We start from the raw sequence: 12,835 nt of genomic DNA, 5'->3' as shown, positions 1-12,835 counted from the left end.
CACATATGCTCATGCAAACACACATGCACTTCAAAAACAAAAGTATTAAAAGAAATATGGTTATAACCTTGAGTTGGGAAACAATTTCTTAGATAAGATACAAAAGGCACAATTCATAAGAAAAAAGTTTAATAAATCTAACATCGAATTCAAAACTTCTATACACAATAATTCATAAATGAAGCAAAAAGTCAAGCCACAGACCATAAGAAAAAAGGAAAACCAGAGAAGAGAAAACCAGGATGGCCGATAGACATATATAAAGATGTCCAACCCTCACAGAAGGAAATGCCAATCATTTAGATGCCACTTTGCAACCATTAGATTGGCAAAAATCAAAAGTCTGACCAAGTGTTGGTGAGGGTGTGGGAAAACAGGAATTGATAATCAGTGCAGATAGGAGTATAAATTGGTGCAACCACACTGGGGAAGGATTTGGCAATACTTCACCAAAATGAAGATAAGCACACCCACACACAACATTACCATTTCCAGATATTTAATGGGTTGCCTCGTTTGTAGAAGCGAAAAAGAAAAAAAAAATGGGAACAATCTAAATGTTCATCTATAGGACAGCAGGATAATAAATGACAAGGTACTCTTAAGAGGGAATAATAAATCATAAAATGAATTAAGTATATTCAGATGCACTGCAACACAAATAGAGTTCAAGAACAATGTGAAAAGGGAAAGCTCTACACAGAATTATAGGTAACAGTATGATAGTATTTACCTACATCTTAAAAACACATAAAGTCCTTCTATATATTGTTCATAACTATCCATACATAAATGAAATATAATGACATACATAGGAATGAGAATAAAATCGCAGCCACGGTTACTACTGAGGAGGGAAACAAAAGGGACTTGAGCTTTCAGGAAAGCTCTTTCTCTTGCTCAAAAAAAAAAAAAAAAAGTCTGAAGCAAAAACATCCAAATATTTTTTTATTTCTGATTTGTGGATTTCTGACATTATTCTGTGTACTTGTCTGTATTTTTGACTTAATTTTTTCCTTCAGTCGACTCATGTCTTATTAACACTAATGAGAAATTCAGAGGAAGAGAAAAATTAAACTGGGTAAGGTAGGGTTTGGGGAAATCTATGAATTTCTGCCAACAGTCATGTTTCTGTTTCCCATCATCAAAGGGCATCAGAAGTCACGTGGGCAGAGTAAACCCTCCAGGTGATAATGCACAGCACAACAACGTTACAGGAAAGATCTCAAGGCCAGTTCTCCCAGCGTGTGTCTCACCTCTCGCACATGTCTTTTCAGGTGCATGTATACACTCTGTCCAGTTTTTCGAAAATGTCTTTCAACATGTTCCCTTCCAAAGGCCAAAAATGTATTCATGCATACATAGAGTCCACCTTCAGAATTCTAGGAGAAAGAGACAGATGACAAAATTAGCCGAGCATACCTCGCCAAGTCATTTAAATACAAAAAAGGGGAAGGGAAGGAGGGCGAACGAGGAAGACAAGGCCCAGCAAAAGGCCACCTGGTCGTCGTAGTCCCCTGCAATGACCCTCCAGGGCTCCACAGCCACGCACGGCAGCAGCTCCCACCCCAACTCCTGCTTCCAGGTGCTCCCAGAGAGCTGCCCACAATTTCCCAGTTGCGAGAGCCTCAGAGGCCCTGGGAAATCCACCTGCTTGTCTGACTCTCCAAACTGGGGTAAAGGACAATAAGGGAAAGAAGAAGCTTGGCCAGTGATCCAACTCCTACCACTGCAATGGTTTATCAATCGCTCTTCACTGATCAATGCAAGTCTCCGGGAACAGAAAGTTATATACTCTTTTAGCAGGACGGGGTTCTTCGATTCAAAAATATTCATCCCTTCCTTCGGTGACACATGATATGTGATGGTACCCATTAATAAATTAGGACAGTTTAATAAATCAATAAAAACTTAATGAGTAAATAATAAAGGATGGAGTCCTATCATAATCCTAGCTACTTATTTTTGCATCCCTGATATGTGCCAGGTGCTCCTCATATACTATTTCTAAGCCTGACAATACCACAAGCTGCTTATTATTATTTCCATTTTACAGTTTAAAAAAAGAACTGAGGATAAGTCACTTGTCCAAGTTCACATGGCTTGAAAGTGTCAGTTAAACTAAAGCTATTTCTCTTTCTATGCCACATTTCAAATATTATTTAATTCCTGACATACTGACACAGTGAACAGTCAAGGATATTGTTCACATTTTGGATGCTTGAGTTTCTATCCCAATTTCATCTCTCCTCTTTCTCTCAATTTACCTATAAAATTAGCCATCCTTGGGGCATCTGGGTGGCTCAGTCGGCTGAGCATCTGATTCTTGGTTTCGACTCAGGTCATAATCTCTGGGTCGTGAGATCAAGCCCCACACTGGACTCCGGGCTCAGCTCAGAGTCTACTTGAGATTCTCCACCTCTGTCCCTTCCCTTCTCCCCCTTAAATAAATAAATAAATAAATAAATAAATAAATAAATAAAATCCATAAAATTAGCCATCCTTTCCTCAATGAAAGTGGATTTTTATTAAGCTCTTGTCAGTGTCACCTCACCAAATAATTTTTTTAAATAATTTTTTAAAAATCTATCAGAATTGCCAACAAGCACCTATCAAAATTCCTTACATTTTAGTGGAGCACAAATTCAACATCAAAACAGGCACTGATGTTCACTACAAATACATGAAAAATAATTTTTAAGTTCCAATAACTCAAGATTGTATATATTTTCAACTTCTTTTTTTTTTTTTTTTTTTTTTTTAATTCATGAGAGATAGAGAGAGAGGCAGAGGGAGAAGCAGGCTCCCCGCGGAGCAGGGAGCCTGATGTGGGACTCGATCCCAGGACTCTGGGATCATGACCTGAGCTGAAGGCAGACGCTTAACCGACTGAGCCACCCAGGCATCCCTATATTTTCAACTTCTAATAAAATTCTCCAACACTGTATCTTTGGTTTATAAGCCGGACATAAATGATTCTTATCACAATGAGGATATTATAGCATCATTAGTTCAGATATGTGTCTATTATTGTAGCAAATATATTGCATAAGGCAAGAAAAGGAAAAAGGCATAAAGATCACAAATAAAGGGGCGCCTGGGTGGCTCAGTCGTTAAGCGTCTGCCTTCGGCTCAGGTCATGATCCCAGCGTCCTGGGATCGAGCCCCACGTCAGGCTCCCTGCTCGGCGGGAAGCCTGCTTCTCCCTCTCCCACTCCCCCTGCTTATGTTCCCGCTCTCGCTGTCTCTGTCAAATAAATAAAATCTTAAAAAAAAAAATCACAAATAAAGAAGTAAAATGGTCTTGATTTGCTCATAACATTATAGTCTATATGGAAAATCCTTAAAAATCTACAAACTACTAACTAGTAAAACTCATAAATGAATTTAGCAAGGTCATGGAATACAGGCTTATAGGAAAAATCAATTTCAATTTTATACTCTGGCAACAAACATCTTGCAAATGAAATTTTTAAATTTGACTATAAAATAGCATTCAGAAAACTCAGAGTTATTTAGTTTGTGCTTCTGGATAACTTTTTCTCTTTGAATGAGATCATTTGAATAAAACTAGAAAAGTTTTTCAACTAAAGGCAACATACTATATTCACTTGATCAACAGATTAAATCCTTTCAAAAGTTTTAAATAGACATGTTTTTTGCATAGTCATAACCCTTACAAAACTTACATCATTATAATGGTGAGTTATTCATTAGGACCATTAAATTGAGCACCACATACTGTGATTTTAAAAAATAACATTTCCATTCTCTTCCAATAAAATGTAATTCAATCAAAAAGAATTCAAACCAGAAGACATACCAGGGAAAATATGAGATTTGTAACCAGGGTCCTGAACTGTCACTAATTAGCTCTGTGGCCTAAAGGTTATCATTCAGTCTCTAAGCTTCAGTATTTTCCTTGATAAGCATGGCCAGCAATAATTCCCACCTCACAGGGTTTTGTTAAGTTCAAAGAGGGTGAGCTTTTCTGCCCGTGGACGCATCGTTAAAATCTCCCCTCCCACCGCCGTCATGTCTAAGTCAGAGTCTCCCAAAGCTGAACAGCTGCGGAAGCTCTTCATCAGAGGTCTGAGCTTTCAAACAACCGAGGAGTCTAAGGAGCCATTCTGAGCAATGAGGAACGCTTACGGACTGTGTGGTAATGAGAGATCCAAACACCAAGCGCTCCAGAGGCTTTGGCTTTGTCACGTATGCCACTGTGGAGGAGGTGGATGCAGCCATGAACACAAGGCCACACAAGGTGGATGGAAGAGTTGTGGAACCAAAGAGGGCTGTCTCAAGAGAAGATTCTCAAAGACCTTGTGCCCACTTAACTGTGAAAAAGATTTTTATTGGTGGCATTAAAGAAGACACTGAAGAACATCATCTAAGAGATTATTTTGAACAGTATGGGAAAATTGAAATGACTGAGATCATGACTGACCGAGGCAGTGGCAAAAAGAGAGGTTTTGCTTTTGTAACATTTGATGACCATGACTCTGTAGATAAGACCGTCATCCAAAAATACCGTACTGTGAATGGCCACAACTGTGAAGTAAGGAGAGCCCTATCTAAGCAAGAGATGGCTAGTGCTTCATCCAGCCAAAGAGGTCGAAGTGGTTCTGGAAACTTTGGTGGTGGTCGTGGAGGTGGTTTTGGTGGGAATGACAACTTTGGTCATGGAGGGAACTTCAGTGGTCGAGGTGGCTTTGGTGGCAGTCTAGGCGGTGGTGGATATGGTGGCGGTAGGGATGGCTATAACGGATTTGGTAATGATGGAAGCAACTCTGGAGGTGGCGGAAGCTATAATGATTTTGGCAATTACAACAATCAATCCTCAAATTTTGGACCATGAAAGGAGGAAATTTTAGAGGCAGAAGCTCTGGCCCCTATGGTGGTGGAGGCCAATACTTTGCCAAACCACGAAACCAAGGTGGCTACGGTGGTTCCAGCAGCAGCAGTAGCTATGGCAGCAGCAGCAGGTTTTAATTACTGCCAGGAAACAAAGCTTAGCAGGAGAGGAGAGCCAGAGAAGTGACAGGGAAGCTACAGGTTACAACAGATTTGTGAACTCGGCCAAGCACAGTGGTGGCAGGGCCTAGCTGCTACAAAGAAGACATGTTTTAGATGATACTCATGTGTATGGGCAAAAAACTCGAGGACTGTATTTGTGACTAATTGTATAACAGGTTATTTTAGTTTCTGTTCTGTGGAAAGTGTAAAGCATTCCAACAAAGGGTTTTAATGTAGATTTTTTTTTCTTTTGCACCCATGCTGTCGATTGCTAAATGTAATAGTCTGATCACGACGCTGAACAGATGTGTCTTTAAAAAAAAAAAAAGTTCAAAAGGGGTGAGATACATTTTGTGCTGTAAAGCATTACATAAACAATAGCAATTATTTATTATGAGCTACAGTTCCGTGTGCCACGTGTATCTCCTATTATCTCAATTATTTTATAATTGGGGGAAATAAGCAGAAGGAAGAAAACAGTGAGTCTGACATCCACACTGGCTGGGGGCAACAAATACTAATCTATCAGAAAAACATACTAACCAACTAGCAGGAGAACCAAGAAATTAGCAAGTGGAAGAAGAAACATGTTCAAGTACAGCATTTTTCTGGAGAAAAACACAGAATAGCTATATAATGCAAGAGTTTACAAAGTAATCTCTAAAATAGTCATAAAGTCTTTGCTAATTTCATTGCCAAGAGTTTTTGACTTACTAGGGAATTTGATAAAAAATCTAATATACCCCAAACATTCATTCTCAATTCCTGGGGTCCCCTGATATTGTCACAAAGTCCATAATCAGAGAGGAAAATGCTTTAGCACTCAGAGGCAAATGGCCCCACATAGGGAAGATTCTATGACAGACATCCTCGGGTCTCGTCCACCCCACACACGGCTGGCTTCTGAAGCCCTGTGTACCCCTCCACCAGCAGCTCTGAGACGGGGGTGCTCCCCACAGCACTTGCCACCAGTACTAAAACTTCAGGACACAGTGAGATCCAAACCTCTTTAAAAGCTACCCCATATAGAACAAACACTTCAGTCTAATGATCCATGCTTTCTTCCCTCTTGCCGTATTAATGTCTACGTAGTGATCCTGTAAGACTCTTTTCACATTCAAAGGCAGTACTCCATGCCATGTGCTCTGAACACCTTCTTTCGCTAATGATAAGCCTATGCTGACAAGTCTTTCTCTCCCAATTCCTTTGGTTGATAGCCGGGGGTCAGAGCTGAGCTGACTCTTAGTTTTCCAACCCTCAACCTCATGCTCTCATTAACCAGCTGCACACCCACTAAGATTACTGCCCTGGAAAATACCGTAAAGCAGTTGCCTTCCTGTGGCCGAAAGTGCAGCCTTGAAATCAGGCAGGACCTTCTTTTGCATAAGCACTGTGCTAAAATTGCAGAAACTAAGATCACGTCTTGGGTTTTGTAATGATGCTAGGCAAAGTACATTCAAGAAGAAAAGGAACTGCCCCAGAGTGTAAAGACTGGGGTGAGTCTCTCAATGTCCAGTGTCCTTTGTCTTAAGGTGTGATGCACTATGTCTTTAGAGAAAAATAAAAATAGGGGGCACCTGGGTGGCTCAGTTGGTTGAGCGTCCAACTCTTGATTCAGCTTGGGTCATGATCTCAGGGTTGTGAGATCGAGCCCCCACGTCGAGCTCTGAGTTCAGTTCAAAGTCTGGCTTGAGATTCTCTCTCTCCTTCTCCCTCTGCCCCTCCGCCACCCTCACTTCACTTTCTCTCTCCCTCTCTAAAAAAATAAAAAATGTTTAAAGAAAGAAATCATGCAGATTAGAAAACTACCAATTGACAGTGAAATACAACTTGAAGAATAAGAGGGCAGAATACAAAATAATGCTTTTCTCAAGTGATGATGGTAGAGTGCTTTATTTTTTTTTTAAGATTTTATTTATTTATTTATTTGACCGAGAGAGACACAGCGAAAGAGGGAACACAAGCAGGGGGAGTGGGAGAGGGAGAGGCGGGCTCCCCACCGAGCAGGGAGCCCGATGCGGGGCTCGATCCCAGGACCCTGGGATCATGACCTGAGCCGAAGGCAGACGCTTAACAACTGAGCCACCCAGGCGCCCTGGTAGAGTGGTTTATTAAATTAAAACAGGTTATAAATGAAATTCAGATATATTGCAGTAATTTTTAAAATAAATTTTAGCATGCATGAGGATTCCAAAAATATACTCATTCTACGGTAACTGCTTAATATATGTCAAAACACAAGAAACACAAAAGTGCGGGAAAATCACTGATTAAAGTTAATGGGACAGGGCGCCTGGTGGCTTAGTTGGTTAAGCGACTGCCTTTGGCTCAGGTCAGGTCATGATCCCGGGGTCCTGGGATCGAGTCCCACATCGGGCTCCCCCTACTCTGAGAGGAGCCTGCTTCTCCCTCTCCCTCTGCCTGCCACTCCCCCCACTTGTGCTCTCTCTCTCTTCGTCAGATAAATAAATAAAAATCTTTAAAAAAAAAAAAAGTTAATGGGACAGTGAGACAACAGTATACAATAAAATTAACCTCGATCTACATCTTATACCAAACATGGAATAAGGTCCAGAGAGCTCCAAGAGATAAGCATTTAAAAAACCAGAATAGAGCAGAAGAGCATATTTATCCCACTTATTAAGGGGAAAATAATTTCTGGCCAAGAAAATATAGGATAGAGAGATGGTGTAGTTGAGTATAAAAATGTAAACACTAATGAACAAGTTTTACACTACAAAAAAAAATGAAACAAATAGAAAACCAATCACAACAGAATGAGGAAAGATGTAAAGTACAATGAAGAAAAGTTTATATCCAAATTATGTAAAAATTGATAAAATTACAAGATGTCAGCATTCAGTTTCAACTTGGTAAGTTTTTCTTTTAAGATCGTTTAGTTTTAGTTGTGAGAAAATATTAAAATCAAATCATCAACATTCTCACTACCTCCTGAAGTAATAAGCACATTAAAACAACCTCAAGGCAAGTATATGCCTACTAAACTAGCAAAAAGTATTAAAATTACAAAGCCTGAAGCCAAAGAGAAAACCTGTATATGTACTCTCACAATATAAATCGGTTCCATCTTTCTAGAGATCAATACAACTATGATCCTTTGACACAGTATTTCTCCTTTGGGTACAGACTGCAGGAACCCAAAAGAAAAAGGAAAAAAAAAACCCTAATTTGCACAAAATATTCACAGATGCACTATTTATAATAGGAAAAAGAGCTCCCAAACAGAGGAGCTAAGAACTTGTGGCATATAAACACAACAAAATATTACAATGTTATTTTTCTTTTTTTTTTCTTTTTTCAAGATTTTTTTTAATTCAAGTTAGTTCACATATAGTGTAGTATTAGTTTCAGGGATAGAATTTAGTGATTCGTCCAGTGCTCATTACATCACATGCCCTCCTTAATGTCCATCACCCAGTTACCCCTTCCCCCCACCCACCTCCCCTCCAGAAACCCTCAGTTTGTTTCCTAGAGTTCAGTGTCTCTTATGGTTTGTCTCCCTCTCTGATTTCATCTTGTTATATTTTTTTCCTCTCCTCCCCTATGATCCTCTGGTTTGTTTCTTAAATTCCACATATGAGTGAGATCATATGATAATTGTATTTCTCTGATTCACTTATTTCACTTAGCGTAATACCCTCTACTTCCATCCATGTCATTGCAAATGGCAAGATTTCATTCTTTTTGATGGCTGAGTAATATTAGGAATTGTATGTCGTGTATATAGGACATAGTATAGAATTGTATACAGTATGCACAGAAAAATAATGTTCATGAAAAAAACACATGCCGATGACAAGGAGGAAAAGAAGAGAGGAAGGGAAGTCTGTTCATTGACCAAGACCTGAAATGAAGCTGGAATGTCATCAACGGTTTTATATTTAAGTTCTTCACCTTGGGGCTCACAGCCTTACCTCCCATTACCTTTGTGCTGGGTCCAAAGAAGTGTTTGTCAAAGTACTATCACGAAGGACCAGATTGTTTGGTGTTGTGTTTTGTTTTGTTTCTGTTCGTTAAGGAAAGACATGTGACCCCACTGCACATGACTAGTCCCGGCTCCAGCCAGATGTGAACTCACTCCCACGTGTAAGTCCCACAAAACCCAAATGGGTCTATACACTGTTCAAACAAACTAATCCACTGCTCACACACTTGGATGTGGCTACAATGTCAAGTTGCTATAGAAATTTCTAAATGCTTACTCTCAGTGTTTGTACTTATCTCTTGGAACCAGTCAGCTGACCCCACTTGAGTAGCCCTGGCCTCGAGCTACCAGCTGCCATGTCCACACCCCATTCTTAGAACTGCCAAGGACACTACAGTTCTAAGAGTGTCTCATGGTCAAGAAAGCGTCACTTCAAGGACCTTCAGAGATATCGGGTCAGGCCCCAGACCTTCAGGGCAGACACCAAAACCAGCTACATACACCAATGTCTCCATGAATGTACAAGCTCCCCAGATCCCACGCCTGTCCACTTGCCCACTGACCATCCTGTGCCCGTAACCGATTCCCGTATCTCCTGGCTCATCACCCTGTGCGGCTGGTCCGTAACCCCAAATCCACTTGTATTTCATGACTGTTAGCATCTCATTCATTGAAATCTGTGGCTGTGAGAAACCCAGGCTTCCTTCATTTGAGGTCACCATGTTCAGATCCTGAATCACACATTCGCTCCTTGAGGGCAGGGAAATCACGTCACGTTCATTACTAAATTCCAACAACAGTACCTGGTACAGAGCAGAACTGAAGAAACAGTTATGGACTGAGTGGCAAAGTTTGTGTAGTTATCTGTCATCCAGTCCCAGAGTTTAGTCTCTCTCTGGAACTGATGCTCAGCACCCTTCTGATCTGTATTTAAGACACTTCAGAGCACAGGCTCCATTTCAAGTCTTTGACAGAACTAAACAATGAGGATCATCAAAAGAAAGCTGGTGGCCATGCGCAGAAAAACAGCCCCCGGCATCTGCAGGAACACTAGTTTTTCAGGTTTGTTCAGCTAAAGCCAGGCTCTCAGCAGCTTGAACACTTGAACCCCATTACGCCAGCTCCCCTCCTTTCTGTGACCAAGCCAGCCTCACTGGTTCTTCAGGACAGTGGCTGCCATGTCCACACCCCATCCCACCTTAGACCCGATCTGGCTCCTACTTCCAGAGGCCACCCAGCCCAGAACGGCCAGCGTGCACTTCTCTGCATGCTCTCAGCTAAATAACATTCTAATGATCATTTTCATGATGCGCTAAACAGAAACTTGACCAACATGCAAGCCTTGATTTGGAAACCTGAAATCACAAGGAAGTCAAGAAATGTCATTCAGGGCTTCTCTAAAGTTCTATAATGATCCCCTACGACAATTTCTCCCACCCCACAATCAAACCACGAGAAAGGAGCAACATTAGAAGCCCATGCGTTGCTTAAACCCACTCTTCAAAGCATTTCAGTATAAACATGATATACAAACATTCGTTCATTTATTACTTTACATTGTATTATCCTACATACTATTCAGAAGTAACATCGAGGACAAAGTCACCTTTCTTTACACTGCTGCCTTTTAAAAGAATATTAAAACCAAGGCGAATATAAAGGTCAAGGTTACATGTTTTCAGAATAGCAAGTGAACAGTCATTTTAAACAAAAATACACCACATTGTCAACCGGTAGGTGTTCAGAGAACTTTGTTTACAATGGTGTGTTCTTGGAGACCGGCCTCCGCTGGAAGACAGGAAGGGAGAGCAAGTGTGTGTGAGCAGTGCACTCAGGAAACAAAGTTGCTGCGTAACGCTTGTTTTTATAACCACAGACCAGTGCGGAAAACAAGGCGCCATCGCCGCAAAGAGAAACATGATGTAGGTAGATGGTGTCACAACAAATCCCCGTCCAGGACAAGTTCCATACTAACACCCAGGAAGGCTGTGACTCACACATTCATGCAAAAGGGAGATGAAAAGGATAAGAAAACAGTATTTTCTAGAACACTGATTTAAAAAAAAAGGGAAGAAAAAGAAATGAACTGAATTAGCTACTTGTAACAGTGAAAGGAAATCACCTGAATACCCAAGAACAGGTTTCTTTAGTAATTTATACATCCATGAACTGTAACACCCTTCAGCCATTTAAAACTTATTTGTAATGCATATTTACTGAAAGGAAAAGCTCTGCACAGTATTTTTGAGTGAAAAGAGCAAGGAACCAAACAGCGCTTATGATGTTACAATATACACAACATGCTGGCCCTGCACGTTGTGGGACGTCATCTCTGCACGCACAACTCACATGGGATGGTTTTCTTTGTGTTGTCTTTCACATTTTCTAATTTTCTTCAGGAAAACTGATTCATTTTTTAATAGTAGAAACAACCAAATGTGTTTAGAACTAATTATATGTATACATAATAGAACGAGCAGTTGTTCAAATGTTCCCTTTTCTTAACCCAAGCTTTCTTCAGACTTTCGCAACCAACTTCATAGCTCTAAGAGGCTATATGTTCTTGCTACTCCCAGTAATTAAGATTATCTGAAATAACTAAGAGTATCTCAAAATGTGTGGCTTAGGAGATTTGGGAACACACAAGTAAAAGAGGGGATGAAGCGTGTAATCTCAGGGAGATAGATGAGAATGTGGTGACAAGAGAGAAGTGAAACAAAGCCAGGTCACTGTACCCCAGCCCAGGTAGATGCCATCTGTGTTCATAGAAGGGGATTCAGAGATCGTCTGTGTGGAGTGGGGAAAAGCTGTGAAGGAGGATGAGGCAGTGATGTCTCCTCTGGGGGTTAGAGAAGTTGGTGGGGTGTGGGGCAGGAGGAGTTGATTCAGCAGAGGGAGAGAAAGATAAGCCCGGTTGGTGCTCTGATGACATTTACATCCTACTACAAGATCACTCTGGCTACTGGGGGGAACTGTAGGGTGGGGGCAAAGAGAATATAAGGTTACAAAGCTATTATGCAGTCTAGAACCACACCACCACTGGCCATGTGGAAATATTCAGCTCTAAATTAATTTAAATTAGTTATATTAGAAGTTCAGTTTCTCAAACACAATGGCCACGTGGCAAGTGCTCAAGAGCCACATGGGTTACCATACTGGAGATGCAGAACAATTCGATCACCACAGAAAGTTCTTTTAGACAGCCCTTGTCTAAACAAGTCAAGATGGTGGCTTAGCCTGGGGGAGGTGGCAGAAAGTCAGGGAAGGGGACTCACAGCAGGGACGGGGAAACTTTGGCAGGTGCAGGTTATAATTTTAAGAAAGAGTCCCTGAGCAAAAAGATGGATTAGAGAGGGGTGTGTGGAAAAGGGCAGAATCAAGGACAGCTCCTGTTTTAACTCATTAGACTCATAAGACTACCCACCTCTCTGTTGAACTCTTGCTTTCATCAAACAACCACCTGCCTATTAATTCTGCCTCTCAGGTACTTTCACATCTGAATGGTACCTATAAATATTCCAATGACCAGAGCACAGATCCCCAGTACATTCTGGCTTCTAGAGCCAAAGAAACAGACAATAGTTTGTTTTTTTTCTTTTCAAGATTTTATTTATTTGACAGAGAGAGACACAGTGAGAGAGGGAACACAAGCAGGGGCAGAGGGAGAGGGAGAAACAGGCTTCCTGCAGAGCAGGGAGCCCGATGCGGGGCTCCATCCCAGGACCCCGGGATCATGACCTGAGCCGAAGGCAGACGCTTAACGACTGAGCCACCCAGGCGCCCCTGGACAAGAGTTTTTTGTTTTTTGTTTTTTTTTTTTTAAAGGTTTTATTAATTTATTTGAGACAGAGAGAATGAGAGAGAGAGAGCACA

General features: G+C 41.0%; 1 protein-coding gene and 1 non-coding gene across 4 annotated transcripts in view; one reads left to right on the top strand and one right to left on the bottom strand.

Moving 5' to 3' along the window:
- USP13 (ubiquitin specific peptidase 13) overlaps positions 1-12,835 on the bottom strand; it is a 127,329-nt gene that overhangs the window by 100,281 nt on the left and 14,213 nt on the right. For all 3 annotated transcript variants that reach the window (XM_034999472.1, XM_034999463.1, XM_034999473.1), the window contains exon 2: positions 1,257-1,382. In XM_034999472.1, the coding sequence (XP_034855363.1) occupies positions 1,257-1,382 (126 nt within the window). The remainder of the gene's footprint in view (positions 1-1,256; positions 1,383-12,835) is intronic.
- LOC118007214 lies at positions 6,388-6,564 on the top strand. Its single transcript, XR_004678337.1, has one exon. It is a non-coding gene; the product is annotated as a small nucleolar RNA SNORA81 (small nucleolar RNA).

Source organism: Mirounga leonina, unplaced genomic scaffold (genome assembly GCF_011800145.1).
Source record: "Mirounga leonina isolate KUSES-001 unplaced genomic scaffold, KU_Mleo_1.0 Mir_115, whole genome shotgun sequence".
Taxonomy (NCBI): Eukaryota; Metazoa; Chordata; class Mammalia; order Carnivora; family Phocidae; genus Mirounga; species Mirounga leonina.
Note: the sequence above shows the minus strand (reverse complement) of the source record. Positions and strands in the feature narration are given on the sequence as shown.